We start from the raw sequence: 22,720 nt of genomic DNA on the forward strand, positions 1-22,720 counted from the left end.
GTCAACTATCGCTGCAGCCTCCACCAGTATTACCTTTATGGCAGGGTGACCCAACGGAAGCCTCTCCTCAGTGCAAGACATATGGAAGCCGCATAGAGTTTGCTAAAAACACTTGAAGGACTCCCAGACTATGCCAAATAAAATTCTCTGGTCTGATGATGTGAAGATAGACCTTTTTGGTGCTAATTCTAAGCGGTATGTGTGGAGAAAACCAGGCACTGCTCATCACCTGCCCAATACAATCCCAACAGTGAAACATGGTGGTGACAGCATCATGCTATGGGGTATTTTTCAGCTGCAAGGACAGAACGACTGGTTATCATTGAAGGAAACATGAATGCGGCCAAGTGCAGAGAAATCCTGGATGAAAACTTCTTCCAGAGTACTCTGGACCTGAGACTTGGCCAAAGGTACACCTTCCAACAAGACAATGACCCTAAGCACACAGCTAAAATAACAAAGGAACAACTCTGTGACCATTCTTGAGTGGCCCAGCCAGAGAACTGACCTAAACCCAATTGAGCATCTCTGGAGAGACCTGAAAATGGCGTCCACCAACGTTCACCATCCAACCTGACGGAACTGGAGAGGATCTGCAAGGAAGAATGGCAGAGGATCCCCAAATCCAGGGGTGAAAAACTTGTTGTATCATTCCCAAGAAGACTCATGGCTGTACTAGCTCAAAAGCGGCTTCTCCTCAATACTGAGCAAAGGGGCTGAAGACTTTTGACCATGGGATATTTTCAATTTTTTCAATAAATTTGCAAAACTTTCTACATTTCTGTTATTTTTCAGTGAAGATAGGGTGCAGAGTGTACATTAATGAGAAAAAAATTAACTTTTTTTAATTTATCAAATGGCTTCAATGAAACAAAGAGTGAAAAATTTAAAGGGGTCTGAATACTTTCCGTACCCACTGTATGGCTGCTTATATTACTGTGTACATAATTCATTTAATATTGATGTAGATTATTGAAGTAAAATGCAATTTATCACATTGTATATGTCTGAGTGGAACATTTATGACAGTCGCCCTTTGTATGTAGAGCATTATCAATATTACCGGGCTGCAGATATTACGCAGGGGCAGAGCAGGACGTCTGGGAGGAGCAGCATCAGCCAATAGCTGCAGATCAGCAAGTGATGGTGAGGCACAGAACAAGAAGGAATAATGTACAGGGAAGCTTTAAGACAAAGGGGTTTTCTCCTGCAGATAGGGAATAACTTATTGATCACTGTGGTTCCTACTGATTCTGAGAAAAATACTGTCGATTCCTAAGCTGCAACAGTTTCAAGACCATTCGTGCTGGTTACAGAGGACTTTTCTGAACTGGTTAAGCAAGTCGTTGTGAACCAGCAGGAGGTTTTCCAAGCTGCACATGATCTCTTATGGATGCAATGTTGCAATCTCTTGCTATTACACCACCAGCCATACCGTTCCAAACCTTGTAATCTGATTTGGCTTGGAACAATTACTCTCTCCTTTTATTTTTTTCTATGCCGGTCTCTATAGCTGGGATATATGATGAGCTTCCTGGTACAGATTTGTCATCTTCCCTTAATGATCGGATTTCTTTTGCCATCCAAGTGGTCTGACTTTTTAAAGAGTGGATAAGGTCAAGATTCTCGTATCCTACATATTAGAACGTTTTCAAAATCTCCTAGAAAGAGAGCCAGCACATGAACCAATACAAGAACACTAAGAAATTATCATCGGCCGAAAGGTTCTATCACCTGACTAAGGAATCTGGCTATGTTGTGATGAGAAGGGTCACTCTTGCATGGACTGTTCCAAACTTAAAACCAAAATACTTAAACTTTAGACTCTTGGCAACAGAGGAGGAATTGTCTTGGGGTTAACATAATCATCCAAAAATGATTTCAGACTGAGAAGGTGACGCTTCACTTTTGTTCTCTACACAACAAGGATATTTATTTTGTAATAGTGCTTCTTTATGATGCACCCCTGCTCCTAGAACTTCTGTGGCTAAGACTAGAAGCTTTGGTTATTGCTTGGTTGTCCGACCAGTGGAGAACCCCTTCTTTGAAATTTGCTTCAGGGCTGCACGTCAACCACCTTCTCTGGAACTTTGCCTAGCTCTCCTTGCCAAGGAGAAGTCATTATTATGGGGGACTTCAACTACCCTGAAATAGATTGGGGAACAGAAACCTGCAGTTCCAGTAAAGGTAATCGGTTTTTGACAACTATGAGAGACAATTACCTTTCACAACTGGTTCAGGACCCAACAAGAAGGGGGGCACTGCTAGACCTAATATTAACCAACAGGCCAGACCGCATATCAAATATAAGGGTTGGGGGTCACTTGGGGAATAGTGATCACAAAATAATAAGTTTTCATGTCTCCTTTAATAAGATGTGTAGTAGAGGGGTGACAAGGACACAAAACTTCAGGAGGGCAAATTTCCAATGGATGAGAGAGGATCTTGGTGCAATTAACTCGGACGATATCCTGAGACATAAAAGTACACAAAGAAAATGGGAGATGTTTATTAGCATCCTGGATAGGACCTGTGCGCAGTATATACCTGACTTTTTTTCATCAGTATTTACAAAAGAAAATCCCATGGCTGACAAAATGACTAGTGATAAAAATTCCCAATTAAATGTTACCTGCTTAACCCAGCAGGAAGTACGGCGGCGTCTAAAAATCACAAAAATTGAGAAATCTCCAGGCCCGGATGGGATACACCCCCGAGTACTGCAGGAATTAAGTACAGTCATTGATAGACCATTATTTTTAATCTTTAAAGAGTGCATAATAACAGGGTCTGTACCACAGGACTGGCGTATAGCAAATGTGGTGCCAATATTCAAAAAGGGGACAAAAACTGAACTCGGAAATTATAGGCCAGTAAGCTTAACCTCTACTGTGGGTAAAATCCTGGAGCACATTCTAAGGGATGCTATACTGGAGTATCTGAAGAGGAATAACCTCATGACCCAGTATCAGCACGGGTTTACTAGGGACCATTCCTGTCAGACTAATTTGATCAGCTTCTATGAAGAGGTAAGTTCCGGACCCAGTGGATATAGTGTATATGGACTTTTCAAAAGCTTTTGATACGGTGCCACACAAAAGGTTGTTCAATAAAATGAGAATAATGGGGATAGGGGAAAATATGTGTAAGTGGATTGAGAGCTGGCTCAGGGATAGGAAACAAAGGGTGGTTATTAATGGAGCACACTCGGACTGGGTCGCAGTTAGCAGTGGGGTACCACAGGGGTCAGTATTGGGCCCTCTTCTTTTTAACATATTTATTAATTACCTTGTAGGGGGCATTCAGAGTAGAATTTCAATATTTGCAGATGACACTAAACTCTGCAGGGTAATCAATACAGAGGAGGACAATTTTATATTACAGGATGATTTATGTAAACTAGAAGCTTGGGCTGATAAATGGCAAATGAGCTTTAATGGGGATAAATGTAAGGTCATGCACTTGGGTAGAAGTAATAAGATGTATAACTATGTGTTTAATTCTAAATCTCTGGGCAAAACCGTCAATGAAAAAGACCTGGGTGTATGGGTGGATGACAAACTGATATTCAGTGGCCAGTGTCAGGCAGCTGCTACAAAGGCAAATAAAATAATGGGATGCATTGATGTATTTAAAACCTGATCATCATTACTGTGATTTTTTTACAACAGAGTATTTTTGACTTCACTGTGCTCATTTGTGTCTTCAAGTATTCTGGTGGTGTGAACAGGTTCCTACAGACTTGTTCAATGTGCAAGTGGCCCATGTGTTTCTGGTTCTATAATTGTTCTCTTGTTTCTACAAGACTGGGGAGTCCACCACTCCTCTGTGGGTCATTTGCATTTAACTGCTCCATCCTGCATGTCCACATGGATAGTCCTTCTCTGAACCCTGCTTATACAGGTATTATACAGATGATCAGGTTTTAAATACATCAGATAGGGATTCTATACATTAGTTAGGACTGCTCTATAAGGGTATACCTTGACGATTTGGTGGAGCAGCTTAGTATACATTTTTTTGCAAAAAAACGTATCAACTAAATACCCTGTTTTCTTTACATCTTTTGACTAGCACTTGCTGATTACTGTGATTTTTTTACAACAGAGTATTTTTGACCTCACTGTGCTCTTTTGTGTCTTCAAGTATTCTGGTGGTGTGAACAGGTTCCTACAGACTTGTTCAATGTGCAAGTGGCCCATGTGTTTCTGGTTCTATAATTGTTCTCTTGTTTCTACAAGACTGGGGAGTCCACCACTCCTCTGTGGGTCATTTGCATTTAACTGCTCCATCCTGCATGTCCACATGGATAGTCCTTCTCTGAACCCTGCTTATACAGGTATTATACAGATGATCAGGTTTTAAATACATCAGATAGGGATTCTATACATTAGTTAGGACTGCTCTATAAGGGTTTACCTTGACGATTTGGTGGAGCAGCTTAGTATACATTTTTTTGCAAAAAAACGTATCAACTAAATACCCTGTTTTCTTTACATCTTTTGACTAGCACTTGCTGATTACTGTGATTTTTTTACAACAGAGTATTTTTGACCTCACTGTGCTCTTTTGTGTCTTCAAGTATTCTGGTGGTGTGAACAGGTTCCTACAGACTTGTTCAATGTGCAAGTGGCCCATGTGTTTCTGGTTCTATAATTGTTCTCTTGTTTCTACAAGACTGGGGAGTCCACCACTCCTCTGTGGGTCATTTGCATTTAACTGCTCCATCCTGCATGTCCACATGGATAGTCCTTCTCTGAACCCTGCTTATACAGGTATTATACAGATGATCAGGTTTTAAATACATCAGATAGGGATTCTATACATTAGATAGGACTGCTCTATAAGGGTATACCTTGACGATTTGGTGGAGCAGCTTAGTATACATTTTTTTGCAAAAAAACGTATCAACTAAATACCCTGTTTTCTTTACATCTTTTGACTAGCACTTGCTGATTACTGTGATTTTTTTACAACAGAGTATTTTTGACCTCACTGTGCTCTTTTGTGTCTTCAACTATGTAACTATGTAGCTTCTATAACCTACAACTTGTTTTTCCTAACTAAGAACTTCACGTACATCTTGTCTATGTAATCAGGAAGCTGAAACATTACCTCTTCATCTGCCGTTTGGCTGCACCATACTTTTTTTACAGGTATTTAAAAAATCCCCACATGCAGAAATTCCTGCACTTATAGCCTCAGCTGCTACCAAGTTGTCCAAGGAAGGTCCTGCCGCTAAATGCACTTGGCATCTCCAGTATAATCAATGACATCCCCAATGTGCTCGATGGAGTCAAGTCCGGAGACGTTGCAGACATGGGAGCACATTTAGGCCCCTCAATCTGTTCACAGTAGTACCAGTAATATCTGCCTTGGGGATGTCATGTTGAATAAAAAGTCTCCTGGGACACTTCGGAGAAGTGGCCGGGCAACTGGTTCCATCAATGATCCAATTTGTTTGCAAATGAAACAGGAAATCACATACTAGGCCTATGGGCCTCACCATCTACGCAACCATGAGTTTGCATCACATTAGGCTACGAGGCAGATTTCCTCACCCCACTGCTCTCAAGTGGGAGCACAACAAAACGGAAATAGAGGCTGTAATGGAGGTCTATCCATTTCAAGTCACGCCCTTGTCTTGCCATAATAGCCGGAGATTGGTTTGGAGACCACGAGGGCAGCACCATGAAGAGGTCTTCACAAGGGGACACCAGTACTAGGATTATGGTGTGGGGTGGCATCATCGGCGGTAGTCAGACCCTGCTAGTCTTCATTCCTGATACACTAACCCTTCAGTGATACATTGATTTGGCCATGGAACTAGTGGTGCAGCCAGTTCTCAAAAGTGTTTTGTAATTTCTGGATCAAACATATGAGCATACAAATATATAAGAAGTTGAAGATTCACTAAGTATTTCACTTCTGAAGATATTTTACATGGTTTACAACCTCTTTAAAGGGAACCTGTCACCCCGTTTTTTCCGTATGAGATAAAAATACTGTTAAATAGGGCCTGAGCTGTGCATTACAATAGTGTATTTTGTGGACCCCGATTCCCCACCTATGCTGCCGAAATATGTTACCAAAGTAGCCGTTTTCGCCTGTCAATCAGGCTGGTCTGGTCAGATGGGCGTGGTGTCTTCCCCCAGATCTTGCTTAGTTTTCCGTTGGTGGCGTAGTGGTTTGCGCATGCCCAAGTCCGGAATCCACTGCACAGGGGAGGGAAAAGAGCAAACTCTGCTTCAGGAAAATGGCCGCTGCGATCTCCATCTGCGCATGCGCGGCATCCCGCGGCCATTTTCCTGAAGCACCGGGCAGCAGAGCGCTCAATCTGCGCACGTGCGGCCACAGGAAGATGGCCGCCCCCACCGATCACCAGGGGAATAGCGCAGATCTCGCTCTTTTCCCTCCCCTGTGCAGTGGATTCTGGACTTGGGCATGTGCAAACCACTACGCCACCAACGGAAAACTAAGCAAGATCTGGGGGAAGACACCACGCCCATCTGACCAGACCAGCCTGATTGACAGGCGAAAACGGCTACTTTGGTAACGTATTTCGGCAGCATAGGTGGGGAATCGGGGTCCACAAAATACACTATTGTAATGCACAGCTCAGGCCCTATTTAACAGTATTTTTATCTCATACGGAAAAAACTGGGTGACAGGTTCCCTTTAATATTCAGCCCACATCCCTACAATCTGAGATGGAAATGTGATATGTCTATCCCACTGGCTGAGCGTCGTCCAAGTGCTGCTGCCTGTAGTACAACTCCCTTTGTATCCTTCTTCCTCTGCTACAATGAAGAACAGAACTAAAATCTCGTACGTTGCAGATAGTAAAGATATGGCTCCTCGTCGGAACATATGGAAATGATCACGACATTTGGCAGCTCCTCGCAGAAAGAATTCATATCAGACATTGTTAGTATCAGAACGGAGGCCACGAGAAGCTTTTGTGAATCTTGAAGCCCCTCTTAGAGTCCGTACGTTGTGGTGCGCCCCAGCGTCCTGCATATGGTAAGACTCCCGGGCACCAGCGTCAGTAAGGAGCTCAGCATGGATTATAACTACTTTGAAATCCTATCTGTGGTCCTGCTTGTGGCGCACGCGACCCCTCAAACTGCAACGCAAGAGGAGCCCCTGATACGCTACATCGAGAAACGAATTTTAACTCTTGAGGTAGGTCATTTTCCATTGTGTCACTTTTGGCAAATCTGACAGGGACACTTTAAGAATTTTTTCAGAATCGACTACTTCAGAAAATGCTCCTTTTTAGGGAATTTTTGGAGAATTTTTCCATTTCCTGAAGAGGTTTTGAAGAATTCTAGAGGGTTTTTTTTTTTACAGACTTTTCATTGTACAGGAGTCAGGAGAGGCTTCAAGAGGTAACACACACATTCCTAATTTACCAGATCATGTTTCTTAAATGTGAGGCAGAAAAACAACAAACACAAATACTAACGCGCTTGTGAAGAAGCTCTCCTCTTGGTTCACCACTGCAAAAGCCAAAACTATTCTTTTTCCGTCTCCGTGGCCATACAAGGGTTTCCTTTGTGTGAGACAAGTTGTAGTTTGAATGACACCATTCACTTTACTATATACTGTATTAACAAACAGGAAAACAAATGGGAGAAAATAATTTTAAAAAAAGCCAAAACACAGTTCTACCAATTTTATGGGGTGTGATGGGTTTCCAGTGTTCATTGTGGAGTAAAAATGACCTGGAAATACGATTCTCTGGATCAGTACCGTTATAGAAATACAAGATTTATTTATTCTTTTTATAACATTTTTAGCCAGTAAAAAAAATTTAACAACCTTGTAAGAAAAAATAAAGGCTTGTGCCGCCATTTTCCGAAACCCGTAACTTTTATATTACTTCTCCAATGATGAAGCTAAACAAGGGCTTCATTTTGCATGCTGACATGCAGTCACCATTGGTTCCATGTTGGGGTGCAAAGGGTGCTTTGATTGCTTTATATTGCATGTTTTGGGGAAGTGTGATTGCCATAAATTAGTAATTTTGGCATTTCAATTTTTATTGTTTTCAGCACGGGTTAAATAATTTTATACTTTGTAAAATCAGAGTTTTATGAATGTTACAGAGCTAAATATTTTTTTTTTTTCATTTCTTTATTTTTGTAGTGGGGAAAAGAGTGCAATTCAACCTTTTTTTAATTTTTAAAAACTTATTTTTTTACGTTGACAAAAAAATCAATTATGGAGCTTCAATTTTTTTAATTTTTTTCCCTTTTACAGGTCTTATCGATTTTAATTAATTTTATATTCTAAGAGATCAGACTTTTGCAAACATTCTGCAAATGTGAAAAAGGGTGGGTGATTTATAATTAAAAATATTTTTTATGTTTTACTTAATTTTTAGTCTCCTTAGCCACAGCTACACTGCTACCCCCTTCAATGCACACTCCAATTTAGATGCTTTATCCCCTCTGCTGCTTCATGTGGCTATACCAGTCTTCACCAACATGTCTATTGCTCTCCTCTGCAGCTTCATCATAGTCTAATGTTAGACTCGTCAGAACGTCTCACAAATCTGCAAAAGGGAAGAGAGAAGCCTAAGGCCGGCGTCGCACTCAGCGTATGTAAATATGGTCCGTTTTTTACGGCCGTAATACGCAGAAAAGTCCCCAAAATAGTGATCCGTATGTCATCCGTAGGCAGGGTGTGTCAGCGTATTTTGCGCATGGCATCCTCCGTATGTAATCCGTATGGCATCCATACTGCGATATTTTCTCGCAGGCTTGCAAAACCGACATCTAATGGATTTATGTGCTCAAATGTTCGTTAAAACATATATACAGTATATATATATATATATATATATATATATGTCATTGAGACACACATATATATATATATTCTGTATTTATATTTAATTCAGCGCGAGATATGTGAAAAGCCGGTAATTCAATTGCCGGCTTTTCATTTCTCCTTCACAAACCCAACATGATATGAGACTTGGTTTACATACAGTAAACCATCTCATATCCCTTATTTTTTTGCATATTCCACACTTCTAATGTTAGTAGTGTGTATGTGCAAAATTTGGGCGCTGTAGCTGCTAAAATAAAGGGTTAAATGGCGGAAAAAATTGGCGTGGGCTCCCGCGCAGTTTTCTCCGCCAGAGTGGTAAAGCCAGTGACTGAGGGCAGATATTAATAGCCTAGAGAGGGTCCATGGTTATTGGCCCCCCCTGGCTAAAAACATCTGCCCCCAGCCACCTCAGAAAAGGCACATCTGGAAGATGCGCCTATTCTGGCACTTGGCCTCTCTCTTCCCACTCCCGTGTAGAGGTGGGATATGGGGTAATGAAGGGTTAATGTCACCTTGCTATTGTAAGGTGACATTAAGCCAGATTAATAATGGAGAGGCGTCAATTATGACACCTATCCATTATTAATCCAATAGTACGAAATGGTTAATAAAACACACACACATTATTACAAAGTCCTTTAATGAAAAAAAGACACAGGTTGTTGTAATATTTTATTATACTGGTAATCCAGCTAATGACCCTCGTCCTGTAACAAAGGAAAAATAAAAAAACAACAATAGCTCATACCTTCCGATGATCAGTCACGTCCCACGAAGTAAATCCATCTGAAGGGGTTAAATCAATTTACAGCCAGGAGCTGTACTAAAGCACTGCTCATGGTTGTAAGACCCAGGGAATGAATGGAGTGCAGGGTGACCTGTAGTTACCTTGAGTTGCCGTGAGGCGCCCTCTGCTGGATGTCCTCCTATGAACTCGAGCGTGGGAACTTTTACCAGGCTCCAGTTCATGAGGACATCCAGCAGGGGGCGCCTCACCGCGACTCAAGGTAACTACAGATCACCCTGCTTTCCATTCAGTACCCGGGGTTGTACAGGCACGAGCACTGCTTTAGCACAGCTCCTGGCTATAAAATGATTTAACCCCTTCAGATGGATTTACTTCGTGGGACGTGACTGATCATCGGAAGGTATGAGATATTGTTGATTTATTTTTCCTTTGTTACAGAACGAGGGTCTTCAGCTGGATTAAGAGAGTAATAAAATATTACAACAACATGTGTCTTTATTTCATTAAAGGACTTTGTAATAATGTGTGTGTGTTTTATTAACCATTTCGTACTATTGGATTAATAATGGATAGGTGTCATAATTGACGCCTCTCCATTATTAATCTGGCTTAATGTCACCTTACAATAGCAAGGTGACATTAACCCTTCATTACCCCATATCCCACCGCTACAGGGGAGTGGGAAGAGAGTGGCCAAGTGCCAGAATAGGTGCATCTTCCAGATGTGCCTTTTCTGGGGTGGCGGGGGGCAGATGTTTGTAGCCAGGGGGGGACCAATATCTATGGACCCTCTCTAGGCTATTATTATCTGCCCTCAGTCACTGGCTTTACCACTCTGGCGGAGAAAATTGCGCGGGAGCCCACGCCAATTTTTTCCGCCATTTAACCCTTTGTTTTAGCAGCTACAGTGCCAAAATTTTGCACATACACACTACTAACATTAGTAGTGTGGAATATGCAAAAAAAATAAAGGGTATGAGATGGTTTACTGTATGTAAACCATGTCTCATATCATGTTGGGTTTGTGAAGGAGAAATGAAAAGCCGGCAATTGAATTACCGGCTTTTCTCTCTAAGGGTACGTGTCCACGGTCAGGATGGCCAGCGGTATCGTCGGAGCGGCAAATCCGCTCGGCGCTAAACCCCGCCCCCTTCTGGGACGCGATGATGCCGGATGTGTTAACTGTACACATCCGGGATCATCGCACCCCTCGCCATAGAGCCCTGTGTTATGCCTTGCGGGGACGCAGCGTCCCCGCAAGGTAAACGGACATGCTGCGATCTGAAAAGACGCGCAGCATGTCCGGAGTCGCAGGGAAGCCGGATGCGTGTTTCCACGCATAGTGGACACGGGATTTCATAAAATGCCCTCCACTATGCTGGAACATCTGGACGCTGCGTGTTTGACGCTGCAGCTCTGCGCAGCGTCAAACACGCAGTGTTTCCTGACCGTGGACACGTACCCTTACACCGGTGCGTATTTCTCGCAAGTCACACTGCTGGTCCGTGTGTAATCCGTATTTTTCTCGCCCCCATAGACTTTCATTGGCGATTTTTTTTGCGCATTACGGTGACAAACGCAGCATGCTGCGATTTTGTACGGCCGTAGAAGACCGTATAATACGGATCGGTAAAATATGGCTGATAGGAGCTGGGCCATAGAGAATCATTGGGCCGTGTGTTATGCATATTTTACGGGTGTATTTTCTGCGCTCATACGTCCGTAAAACTCGCCAGTGTGACGCCGGCCTAAGGCTATGTGCACACGTTGCGGAGTTACTGCGGGTCTGCAATGTTTTTTCCCAAGCAGAAACGCTGCAGATCCGCAAGTGATTTACAGTACAATGTAAATCAATGGAAAAATAATTGCTGTGCTAATGGTGTGGAAAAATCCGCACAGAATCCGCAGTAAATCTGCATAAAATCCACATAAAATACGCATCAAATCCGCACCTGCGTTTTCTGCCAAGAGATGCAGAATCCGCACAAAAAATTTCAGAGGCAAATCCGCAACGTGTGCGCATAGCCTTACAGCTCTCTGTACAGTGAGCTCAGCAATGGAGGGCTCTGTCTGGAAAACCAGCGAGGACTAAAGCAGGGGCAGCCTCCCTCCAACTGCTTAAAGAAATAAGAGGGGCCATAGTACAGGACAAGAACCTGTTATGGCTCACCTGGTGAGGTGGTTTGTTTAAGATGTGGTCCTGTAGGAGCAGTACAGACCAGAGGGCAGCTGAACTGGAAAGGCTGTATGAGGAGGGTAATAGCATAGCTGGACATGCTGCAGGGAAGCACCTTGAAACAGTAGAGCTGAGTATGCAGACAAGCATCCTGGAACAGCAGAGCTGAGTATGTGGACATGCACCTTGGAACAGCAGAGCTGAATATGTGGAGAGACACCTTGGAACAGCAGAGTTGAGTATGTGGACAGGCACCTTGGAACAGCAGAACTGAGTATGTGGACAGGCACCTTGGAACAGAGGAGCTGTGTATGTGGACAGGCACCTTGGAACAGCAGAGCTGAGTATGTGGATAGACACCTTGGAACAGTAGAGCTGAGTATGCAGACAAGCATCCTGGAACAGCAGAGTTGAGTATGTGGACATGCACCTTGGAACAGCAGAGTTGAGTATGTGGACAGGCACCTTGGAACAGCAGAGCTGAGTATGTGGACAGACACCTTGGAACAGTGGAGTTGTGTATGTGGACATGCACCTTGGAAAAGAGGAGCTGAGTATGTGGACAGGCGCCTTGAAACAGTAGAGCTGAGTATGCAGGCAAGCATCCTGGAACAGCAGGGTTGAGTATGTGGACATGCACCTTGGACCAACGGAGTTGAGTATGTGGACAGGCACCTTGGAACAGTAGAGCTGAGTATGTGGACAGACACCTTGGAACAGCAGAGTATGTGGACATGCACCTTGGAACAGCGGAGCTGAGTATGTGGACAGGCACCTTGGAACAGAGGAGCTGAGTATGTGGACATGCACCTTGGAACAGCAGAGCTGAGTATGTGGACATGCACCTTGGAACAGAGGAGCTGAGTATGTGGATAGGCACCTTGGAAAAGAGGAGCTGAGTATGTGGACAGGCACCTTGAAACAGTAGAGCTGATTATGCAGAAAAGCATCCTGGAACAGCAGAGCTGAGTATGTGGACATGCACCTTGGAACAGTAGAGCTGAGTATGTGGACAGACACCTTGGAACAGCAGAGTATGTGGACATGCACCTTGGAACAGCGAAGCTGAGTATGTGGACAGGCACCTTGGGACAGAGGAGCTGAGTATGTGGACATGCACCTTGGAACAGCAGAGCTGAGTATGTGGACTTGCACCTTGGAACAGAGGAGCTGAGTATGTGGATAGGCACCTTGGAACAGCAGAGCTGAGTATGTGGACAGGCACCTTGAAACAGTAGAGCTGATTATGCAGAAAAGCATCCTGGAACAGCAGAGCTGAGTATGTGGACATGCACCTTGGAACAGTAGAGCTGAGTATGTGGACAGACACCTTGGAACAGCAGAGTATGTGGACATGCACCTTGGAACAGCAGAGCTGAATATGTGGACATGCACCTTGGAACAGAGGAACTGAGTATGTGGACATGCACCTTGGAACAGAGGAACTGAGTATGTGGACAGGCACCTTGGAACAGCAAAGCTGAGTATGCAGACAAGCACCCTGGAACAGCGGAGTTGAGTATGTGGACAGACACCTTGGAACAGCGGAGTATGTGGACAGACACCTTGGAACAGCAGAGCTGAATAAGTGGACATGCACCTTGGAACAGTGGAGCTGAGTATGTGGACAGGCACCTGGGAACAGCAGAGCTGAGTATGTAGATAGACACCTTGGAACAGCGGAGTTGAGTATGTGGACATGCACCTTGGAAAAGAGGAGCTGAGTATGTGGACAGGCACCTTGAAACAGTACAGCTGAGTATGCAGACAAGCATCCTGGAACAGCAGAGCTGAGTATGTGGACATGCACCTTGGAACAGTGGAGTTGAGTATGTGGACAGGCACCTTGGAACAGCAGAGCTGAGTATGTGGACAGACACCTTGGAACAGCGGAGTATGTGGACAAGCACCCTGGAACAGCAGAGCTGAGTATGTGGACATGCACCTTGGAACAGAGGAGCTGAGTATGTGGATAGGCACCTTGGAACAGCAGAGCTGAGTATGTGCACAGACACCTTTGAACAGCGGAGTATGTGGACAGGCACCTTGGAACAGCAGAGCTGAGTATGTGGACATGCACCTTGGAACAGAGGAGCTGAGTATGTGGATAGGCACCTTGGAACAGCGGAGTTGAGTATGTGGACATGCACCTTGGAACAGCGGAGTTGAGTATGTGGACATGCAACTTGGAACAGCGGAGTTGAGTATGTGGACAAACACCTTGGAACAGCAGAGCTGAGTATGTGGACAGACACCTTGGAACAGTGGAGTTGAGTATGTGGACAGGCACCTTGGAACAGCAGAGCTGAGTATGTGGACAGACACCTTGGAACAGTGGAGTTGTGTATGTGGACATGCACCTTGGAAAAGAGGAGCTGAGTATGTGGACAGGCGCCTTGAAACAGTAGAGCTGAGTATGCAGGCAAGCATCCTGGAACAGCAGGGTTGAGTATGTGGACATGCACCTTGGACCAACGGAGTTGAGTATGTGGACAGGCACCTTGGAACAGTAGAGCTGAGTATGTGGACAGACACCTTGGAACAGCAGAGTATGTGGACATGCACCTTGGAACAGCGGAGCTGAGTATGTGGACAGGCACCTTGGAACAGAGGAGCTGAGTATGTGGACATGCACCTTGGAACAGCAGAGCTGAGTATGTGGACATGCACCTTGGAACAGAGGAGCTGAGTATGTGGATAGGCACCTTGGAAAAGAGGAGCTGAGTATGTGGACAGGCACCTTGAAACAGTAGAGCTGATTATGCAGAAAAGCATCCTGGAACAGCAGAGCTGAGTATGTGGACATGCACCTTGGAACAGTAGAGCTGAGTATGTGGACAGACACCTTGGAACAGCAGAGTATGTGGACATGCACCTTGGAACAGCGAAGCTGAGTATGTGGACAGGCACCTTGGGACAGAGGAGCTGAGTATGTGGACATGCACCTTGGAACAGCAGAGCTGAGTATGTGGACTTGCACCTTGGAACAGAGGAGCTGAGTATGTGGATAGGCACCTTGGAACAGCAGAGCTGAGTATGTGGACAGGCACCTTGAAACAGTAGAGCTGATTATGCAGAAAAGCATCCTGGAACAGCAGAGCTGAGTATGTGGACATGCACCTTGGAACAGTAGAGCTGAGTATGTGGACAGACACCTTGGAACAGCAGAGTATGTGGACATGCACCTTGGAACAGCAGAGCTGAATATGTGGACATGCACCTTGGAACAGAGGAACTGAGTATGTGGACATGCACCTTGGAACAGAGGAACTGAGTATGTGGACAGGCACCTTGGAACAGCAAAGCTGAGTATGCAGACAAGCACCCTGGAACAGCGGAGTTGAGTATGTGGACAGACACCTTGGAACAGCGGAGTATGTGGACAGACACCTTGGAACAGCAGAGCTGAATAAGTGGACATGCACCTTGGAACAGTGGAGCTGAGTATGTGGACAGGCACCTGGGAACAGCAGAGCTGAGTATGTAGATAGACACCTTGGAACAGCGGAGTTGAGTATGTGGACATGCACCTTGGAAAAGAGGAGCTGAGTATGTGGACAGGCACCTTGAAACAGTACAGCTGAGTATGCAGACAAGCATCCTGGAACAGCAGAGCTGAGTATGTGGACATGCACCTTGGAACAGTGGAGTTGAGTATGTGGACAGGCACCTTGGAACAGCAGAGCTGAGTATGTGGACAGACACCTTGGAACAGCGGAGTATGTGGACAAGCACCCTGGAACAGCAGAGCTGAGTATGTGGACATGCACCTTGGAACAGAGGAGCTGAGTATGTGGATAGGCACCTTGGAACAGCAGAGCTGAGTATGTGCACAGACACCTTTGAACAGCGGAGTATGTGGACAGGCACCTTGGAACAGCAGAGCTGAGTATGTGGACATGCACCTTGGAACAGAGGAGCTGAGTATGTGGATAGGCACCTTGGAACAGCGGAGTTGAGTATGTGGACATGCACCTTGGAACAGCGGAGTTGAGTATGTGGACATGCAACTTGGAACAGCGGAGTTGAGTATGTGGACAAACACCTTGGAACAGCGGAGTTGAGTATGTGGACATGCTGCACCTTGAAACAGTAGAGCTGAGTATGCAGACAAGCATCCTGGAACAGCGGAGTATGTTGACAGGCACCTTGGAACAGCAGAGCTGAGTATGTGGACATGCACCTTGGAACAGCAGTGCTGAGTATGTGGACAGACACCTTGGAACAGCGGAGTATGTGGACAGGCACCTTGGAACAGCAGAGCTGAGTATGTGGACAGGCACCTTGGAACAGCAGTGCTGAGTATGTGGACAGACACCTTGGAACAGCGGAGTATGTGGACAGGCACCTTGGAACAGCAGATCTGAGTATGTGGACATGCAGCTTGGAAAAGAGGAGCTGAGTATGTGGACAGGCACCTTGAAACAGTAGAGCTGAGTATGTGGACAGGCACCTTGGAACAGCAGTGCTGAGTATGTGGACAGACACCTTGGAACAGCGGAGTATGTGGACAGGCACCTTGGAACAGCAGATCTGAGTATGTGGACATGCAGCTTGGAAAAGAGGAGCTGAGTATGTGGACAGGCACCTTGAAACAGTAGAGCTGAGTATGTGGACAGGCACCTTGGAACATCGGAGTTGAATGGAATGTGTTTTCCAAATTTCCAAGAAGTATAATTTCTTCTTGCAGAGATTGACATGCTAAGCATGCCAAGTTTGTAAGACACATTTGGAACACAACTGTTATCTGATGGAGTTCAGCGGAATGGATGCATTGAGATTGTCAGGAGGCACACAACAGAGGAGTCCAGAAAGATGGTAATTGTGAACAAGTCGAACTACCTAAAAATAAAACCTCAAGCGGTGTGTCGTTAACAGCCCCAGCATAATAAGGCCTAAGAAGGTGATTCTAAGGTGCACGCCAAGTGAGACAGTGGCCAGGGCAGGAACGTGCAGGACCTGTTGCTGGAGCCCGGACACTTGAATCACAGAAGCATGGCTAATTTTTTTTTTTAAACAACAGGACCGCAGCCTATAGGTTGTGTGTGGTATTGCAGCACAGTCCCATACACTTCACTAGAGCTGAGCTGTAAGTGCCAGACACAAACCAAGGACTGGTGGGAGCAGAAATGATTTTCTGATCCTATACAATCCCTCTAAAGAGACAGAAATCCCCTCATTTCCAACTCACAATAAAAACTACGAGATATATAAAGTTGCTCTGTATCCCAGGAGACCAACAATGTGCACATTTTCTTTCTCCCAATCCTGTCTCTGCTTGTGGCTGCAGCAGGAGCCTCTCCCCACCGCTCTATGTGCAGTTGGAGACCATTAATGTTAAGCCCCGCCCACTTGTTTAATCCTACCTTATCAGCAGTCGGCAAAAAAATTAAAGAACGTATGAGAGAATGAAAGAGTTATCTGAGTTTCTTTTTAATCCTAAATTGTGCAAATATTGGATTTACATTGACCCCCTCAGGATCATGGTCTTGCTGCCCCCATAATGACACATTAAATAGCTTTTAGTGCACACACCAGTTTAATATGTCCTTGAATGATACTTTTTCTCATGCAATGTAACTTACCACCATGTCAGTGAGCAATTCCTTTTCGACAGCATTCTGCCAGTACTATAGGTGCTGGAACGTTCTCTCCGTCACTTCACAGTATGTTTGGCTCCTCCTAGGGAGAGCACATATTAGTGATTTTTCTAGGGTGAGACAACATAGTTTATAAATAACTAGTCTACACACAGTATCTACTAACTCGGGCCAAGTTAGGCTAGTTTTACACTAGCGTCGGGAACAACCCGTCGCTGTGCGTCGGGCCGACGTTCCCGACGCTAGTGTGGTCTCCGCCGCACAACGGGGGCAGCGGATGCATTTTTCCCACGCTTCCGCTGCCCCATTGTGAGGTGCGGGGAAGTGCGGGGATATGGGGGTGGAGTTCCGGCCGCGCATGTGCGGTCGGAAAAAGCGGACCGTTGGGAGCAAAAAACGTTACATGTAAGGTTTTTTTCTCCCGACGGTCCGCTACCACACGCCCAAGCGTCGCAAAACGGACGCGACGTTTGGCAATGCGTCGCAAATGCGTCGCAAATGCGTCGCTAATGTTAGTCTATGACGAAAAAACGTATCCAGCAAGAACTTTTGCTGGATGCGTATTTTCGGCAAAACGACGCATTTGCGACGTATTGCAGTTAACGCTAGTGTGAAACTAGCCTTATCTGGACCTACAGGGACCATTTAATTTTTTTTTCAATCATTTCTTCCCCATTCTAGGACAAACTTTACAAATGCGAGCAAGATATTCAGCAATACATGCACGAATTCAAAGAAATGTCCCACAAGCTGATGTCACGCCTGGATCGTTTCAGCCGCTACAAACATGAAGTGAAGAATGAAATGGAGAGTCTGTGGGCGAGACTGGAGAGAGCCGAGTGGGACATTGACTACCTGGAGAGCACCGTGTCCTCCAACACCCACATGGAGGTTGACGAACACTTAGTGGAGAAGGAAGTGGTGGAAAAAGCAGAGGAGAAAAAAAAATTGCAGCTGAAGCCGAGTACAGGTACGTACGTCTTTGTTGCAGAGAGCAGCAATAAAACTGAGTTTGCTAAAGGCTGCTGCACTCTGCATAGGCAGTAACTGAAATTACAAAGCTCCCTTGATCAGGCAGAGGGTTGTCATCTTGGTCGCTGCCTATGCAGAGCACATCTCACCTGTTGTGCTCTGCAAAAGCTCTTACTGCACCCCTCCAAAAAGAAGAGGCGCTCATTGGTGCTTCCCAATTGGTAGTGGAGTTGGCAGTGAAGTGACATTTTGCACATCTAGAGACTCTGGCACCCTCGTGGTCACACTTTTGGGCCCCAGGGAGGAGCCACAACCAGGTTGACCATAATAAGCTGTAACTTTAGCCACAGACAAGCCTCCATTGATCTCCAGCACCAGCCAGGGTGGTGGCACAAGCCAGCTCTTTGCCTAGTGCGACTAAATTACTTGTGGTTTAACGATGTACAGTGCCTACAAGTAGTATTCAACCCCCTGCAGATTTAGCAGGTTTAATAAGATGCAAATAAGTTAGAGCCTTCAAACTTCAAACAAGAGCAGGATGTATTAACAGATGCATAAATCTTACAAATTAAAAAGTGTTGTTGCTCAGTTAAATTTTTATAAATTTTAAACATAAAAGTGTGGGTCAATTATTATTCAACCCCTAGGTTTAATATTTTGTGGAATAACCTTTGCTTGCAATTACAGCTAATAATCGTCTTTTATAAGACCTGATCAGGCCGGCACAGGTCTCTGGAGTTATCTTGGCCCACTCCTCCATGCAGATCTTCTCCAAGTTATCTAGGTTCTTTGGGTGTCTCATGTGGACTTTAATCTTGAGCTCCTTCCACAAGTTTTCAATTGGGTTAAGGTCAGGAGACTGACTAGGCCACTGCAACACCTTGATTTTTTGCCTCTTGAACCAGGCCTTGGTTTTCTTGGCTGTGTGCTTTGGGTCGTTGTCTTGTTGGAAGATGAAATGACGACCCATCTTAAGATCCTTGATGGAGGAGCGGAGGTTCTTGGCCAAAATCTCCAGGTTGGCCGTGCTATCCATCTTCCCATGGATGCGGACCAGATGGCCAGGCCCCTTGGCTGAGAAACAGCCCCACAGCATGATGCTGCCACCACCATGCTTGACTGTAGGGATGGTATTCTTGGGGTCGTATGCAGTGCCATCCAGTCTCCAAATGTCACGTGTGTGGTTGGCACCAAAGATCTTGATCTTGGTCTCATCAGACCAGAGAACCTTGAACCAGTCAGTCTCAGAGTCCTCCAAGTGAACATGAGCAAACTGTAGACGAGCCTTGACATGACGCTTTGAAAGTAAAGGTACCTTACGGGCTCGTCTGGAACGGAGACCATTGCGGTGGAGTATGTTACTTAAGGACAGGCCGGAGCGAGCCGCCCCCTCCCCCCCACGGCTAAGCGAAGGCCAGCATGACAATGGGTTGGAGAGGAGGGGGTGGGGCTGAAAGGGTTACCAGTATTAGGGGGTGGGGCTAGTGGAAGAGAGGGTTAGGGAAGTGTCAGGGGGCGGGGGCCGGTTAGTTCCCGCTCACCAGCACTGGAAGCAGAAGCATCACGTCCAGTGTGGATGCGGTGTTGCAGAGCCTGAGGGCGGCTGCAGCCTCCAGCCAGGCCCCCTGGATGGCTGGAGGCACAGGTTGCCCACCTGCTGGATGGCGGCGCCGGCGGCAGTGGATCCCCGCCGGCTGTCCCCCACCTCGATCGGCGGGCTCGGCGGACACGGCCCCCCGAGCGCCTATCGCCGGATCCTGGGCCTAGCGCCCCCCGCAGGCGTAGGAGCCCCTCACGGGACCCTCCAGGCCGGGCGCCGGTAAGAGCAGCGGCGAGCAGGCCCCGGCCTGGGAGGAATCCGACTGCCAGGCGTGGCGCAGCGGCGGTTGCGAGGCCCTCACCTCGTGGTGCGGTGGGGGCGGAGCCAAGACGCGCCGGGCAGCGCTTGGGGCCTAGAGCAGCGGGAGGCCGCGGCGGTGCCGGTCCCGCCGCGCGGCCTGCCTCGGCGGTGCAAGCGGGGTCCAGAGGAGCGGTGGATGGAAGCGGGGCGGGCGGCCCGAGGCAGGACGGCGCTGGGTCGGCCCCTTCACCAGCGGCGGGGGGTCCCCCTGCTCCAGGGCTTTGGCGCGGACAGTCTCCTGCGGCGGCCTGGAGTGTGGCTAGCGCCGGTCAGCAGGATGTGCCCTCGCCAGTCCAGGCGGCGTCTCCCCCCATCGCGTGGAGTCCGAATCTGGGGTCCCACGGGCCAGCGGCGTCCCGGAGCAGCGGGTCTGACGGACGCCTCCAAGGCACATCGTTGGACGGGCCGGTGGCGGATTGGTCCGTCCGTGGACGTCCGGATACCAGCACTCCAGCTGGAGGGACCACAGATCCCTTGCAGCCCAGTGAGTATGCGTCTGTGTCTCGTGTGTGTTCTTCTGATGCTAGTGCGCCTGCGCTTAGTGGGGGTCAGGGAGCGCTTAGCGGCGTTCCTGCAGCAGGGGTAGCAGGCGGCGGTGAAGCGGCAGGGGTACGGGAGCTTTTGGTTAATGTGCAGAACCTGCTAAATAGATTGGATCGTGATGTGGCTCCGCAGGGTTTTCTGGGTGCTTGGTCTGGTGTGTCACGGTGTCCGGTTAGTGCAGCAGCAGTGCAGGCTGAGGTTGCGGAGCCAGTTTCGGTTTCTGTGCAGACCGAGAAGGAGAAGGAGTGTAGGGTCCATTTAGATGATAGGGCGCACGGCGAAGTATACGTGTGTTTTGAGGGCCCGCTGGGGGCGCATCTTAAGAAAGAGGTCAGGGAGAAGATTAGCAAGGGCGAATACGTTGAAATTTTTTCACTGCTCCCCCTAGAGAAATTTAACATTGACAAGGGGAAGAAGGAGGATTTAAAGAAGGAGGAGGAAGAAAAACGGCGTTGGCGTTTGATTCCCCAGACTTTTGCAAATTGGCTTCAGGCTTTTGCCATTTTGGCCAGTGTTATTGGCGAGAAGGCTCCAGAGAATTGCTCGGGGCTATTTTGCTACATGGACTCCATCGGTGAGGCTCATAGGGTGTATGGCGGTCAGGCGTGGCTGAGGTACGATGAGCAGTTTAGGCAGAGAAAAGCTGTGCGGCCGGCCATTAGGTGGGATCAGAAAGATATTGGTCTTTGGTTGCGCGTGATGGCGCAGTACACGTTCGGCCATCCCTTTCAAGGGGGGGCCGGCGGGTCCGGCCATGGATCTCAGTCTGGTGCAGGGGGCTCCTCAGGCAACGCCGGTCAGGCAGGCGGACAGAAGTTGGGCGTCTGCTGGCAATTTAATGAGGGACAGTGTAAATTTGGAAGCAATTGTAGATTTAAACATTTGTGCTCACACTGCAGCGGTTCCTCCCACGGAGCCGCGAAATGCTTCAAGAAGGGCAAGGCAAAATCAGGTTCAGGTAATTCCCATGGGGGAGACTCCGGTGATGGTGGAAAGGATGGTCCCTTATCTAAGTAGCTACCCGGATAAGGAAAAGGCGGCACTGTTATTGTCCGGTTTTACGGAAGGTTTTGTAATTCCGGCACCTCCCTTTGTGGTTCCCGATGTTAGAAAAAATTTGCATTCAGCATTGGTACACTCTGAGGTGGTTTCAGAGAAGTTGCGTAAGGAGGTGGCTCTAGGCCGCATGGCTGGCCCTTTTGACCACGCTCCGTTTGAGGATTTAGTTGTTTCACCCCTGGGGGTGGTCCCTAAGAAGGAAGCGGGTAAATTTCGCCTTATTCAGCACCTGTCGTATCCTAAGGGTAGGTCGGTGAACGATGGCATCGATCCTGAGTTGTGCTCGGTGGTTTACGCATCGTTTGATGAAGCGGTAGTTTGGGTGCAGAGATGCGGAAGAGGCGCCCTGCTTGCAAAGACGGACATAGAATCCGCTTTTCGATTGTTGCCGGTTCATCCGTCTAGCGTTAGACTTCTTGGATGTTTTTGGGAGGATAAGTTTTTTGTTGACAGATGTTTGCCCATGGGTTGTTCGCTGTCTTGTGCTCTGTTCGAGGCGTTTAGTTCTTTTTTGGAATGGGTGGCACGGGACGTGTCTGGTTATGATGCGGTTCTACACTACCTAGATGATTTTTTGTGCATCGGCCCGGCGGGGTCCGATTGCTGTGCAAGGATTTTGAGTGCGATTGAATGGGTGGCTTTGCGGTTCGGGGTCCCGCTGGCCCCTGGTAAGACGGAAGGCCCGAGTACGTGCTTGTGTTTCTTAGGCATAGTCATTGATACCGTGCGGTGGGAGTTTCGTTTGCCTGAGGACAAATTGTCGGGCCTGCAGGAAGATGTCGTGCGGATTGGTCGCCTGCGTAAGTTGCTGTTGCGGGACATGCAATCGCTGCTCGGTAAACTTAATTTCGCTTGTCGTGTCATGCCAATGGGGCGAGTTT

General features: G+C 47.0%; 1 protein-coding gene and 1 long non-coding RNA gene across 2 annotated transcripts in view; one reads left to right on the forward strand and one right to left on the reverse strand.

Annotated features, from left to right (window-relative positions):
* LOC143806352 (uncharacterized) overlaps positions 1-17,449 on the reverse strand; it is a 34,881-nt gene extending 17,432 nt beyond the window's left edge. Inside the window, exons 1-2 of the long non-coding RNA XR_013221439.1 lie at positions 17,351-17,449; positions 7,469-7,555 (exon numbers count right to left, since the gene is read on the reverse strand). This is a non-coding gene — a long non-coding RNA (uncharacterized LOC143806352). The remainder of the gene's footprint in view (positions 1-7,468; positions 7,556-17,350) is intronic.
* OLFML1 (olfactomedin like 1) overlaps positions 6,892-22,720 on the forward strand; it is a 28,922-nt gene continuing 13,093 nt past the window's right edge. Inside the window, exons 1-2 of the mRNA XM_077286654.1 lie at positions 6,892-7,185; positions 18,047-18,335. Of these exons, the coding sequence (XP_077142769.1) occupies positions 7,021-7,185; positions 18,047-18,335 (454 nt within the window). The 5' untranslated portion in view covers positions 6,892-7,020. The remainder of the gene's footprint in view (positions 7,186-18,046; positions 18,336-22,720) is intronic.

This window comes from Ranitomeya variabilis, chromosome 2 (genome assembly GCF_051348905.1).
Source record: "Ranitomeya variabilis isolate aRanVar5 chromosome 2, aRanVar5.hap1, whole genome shotgun sequence".
Classification (NCBI taxonomy): domain Eukaryota; kingdom Metazoa; phylum Chordata; class Amphibia; order Anura; family Dendrobatidae; genus Ranitomeya; species Ranitomeya variabilis.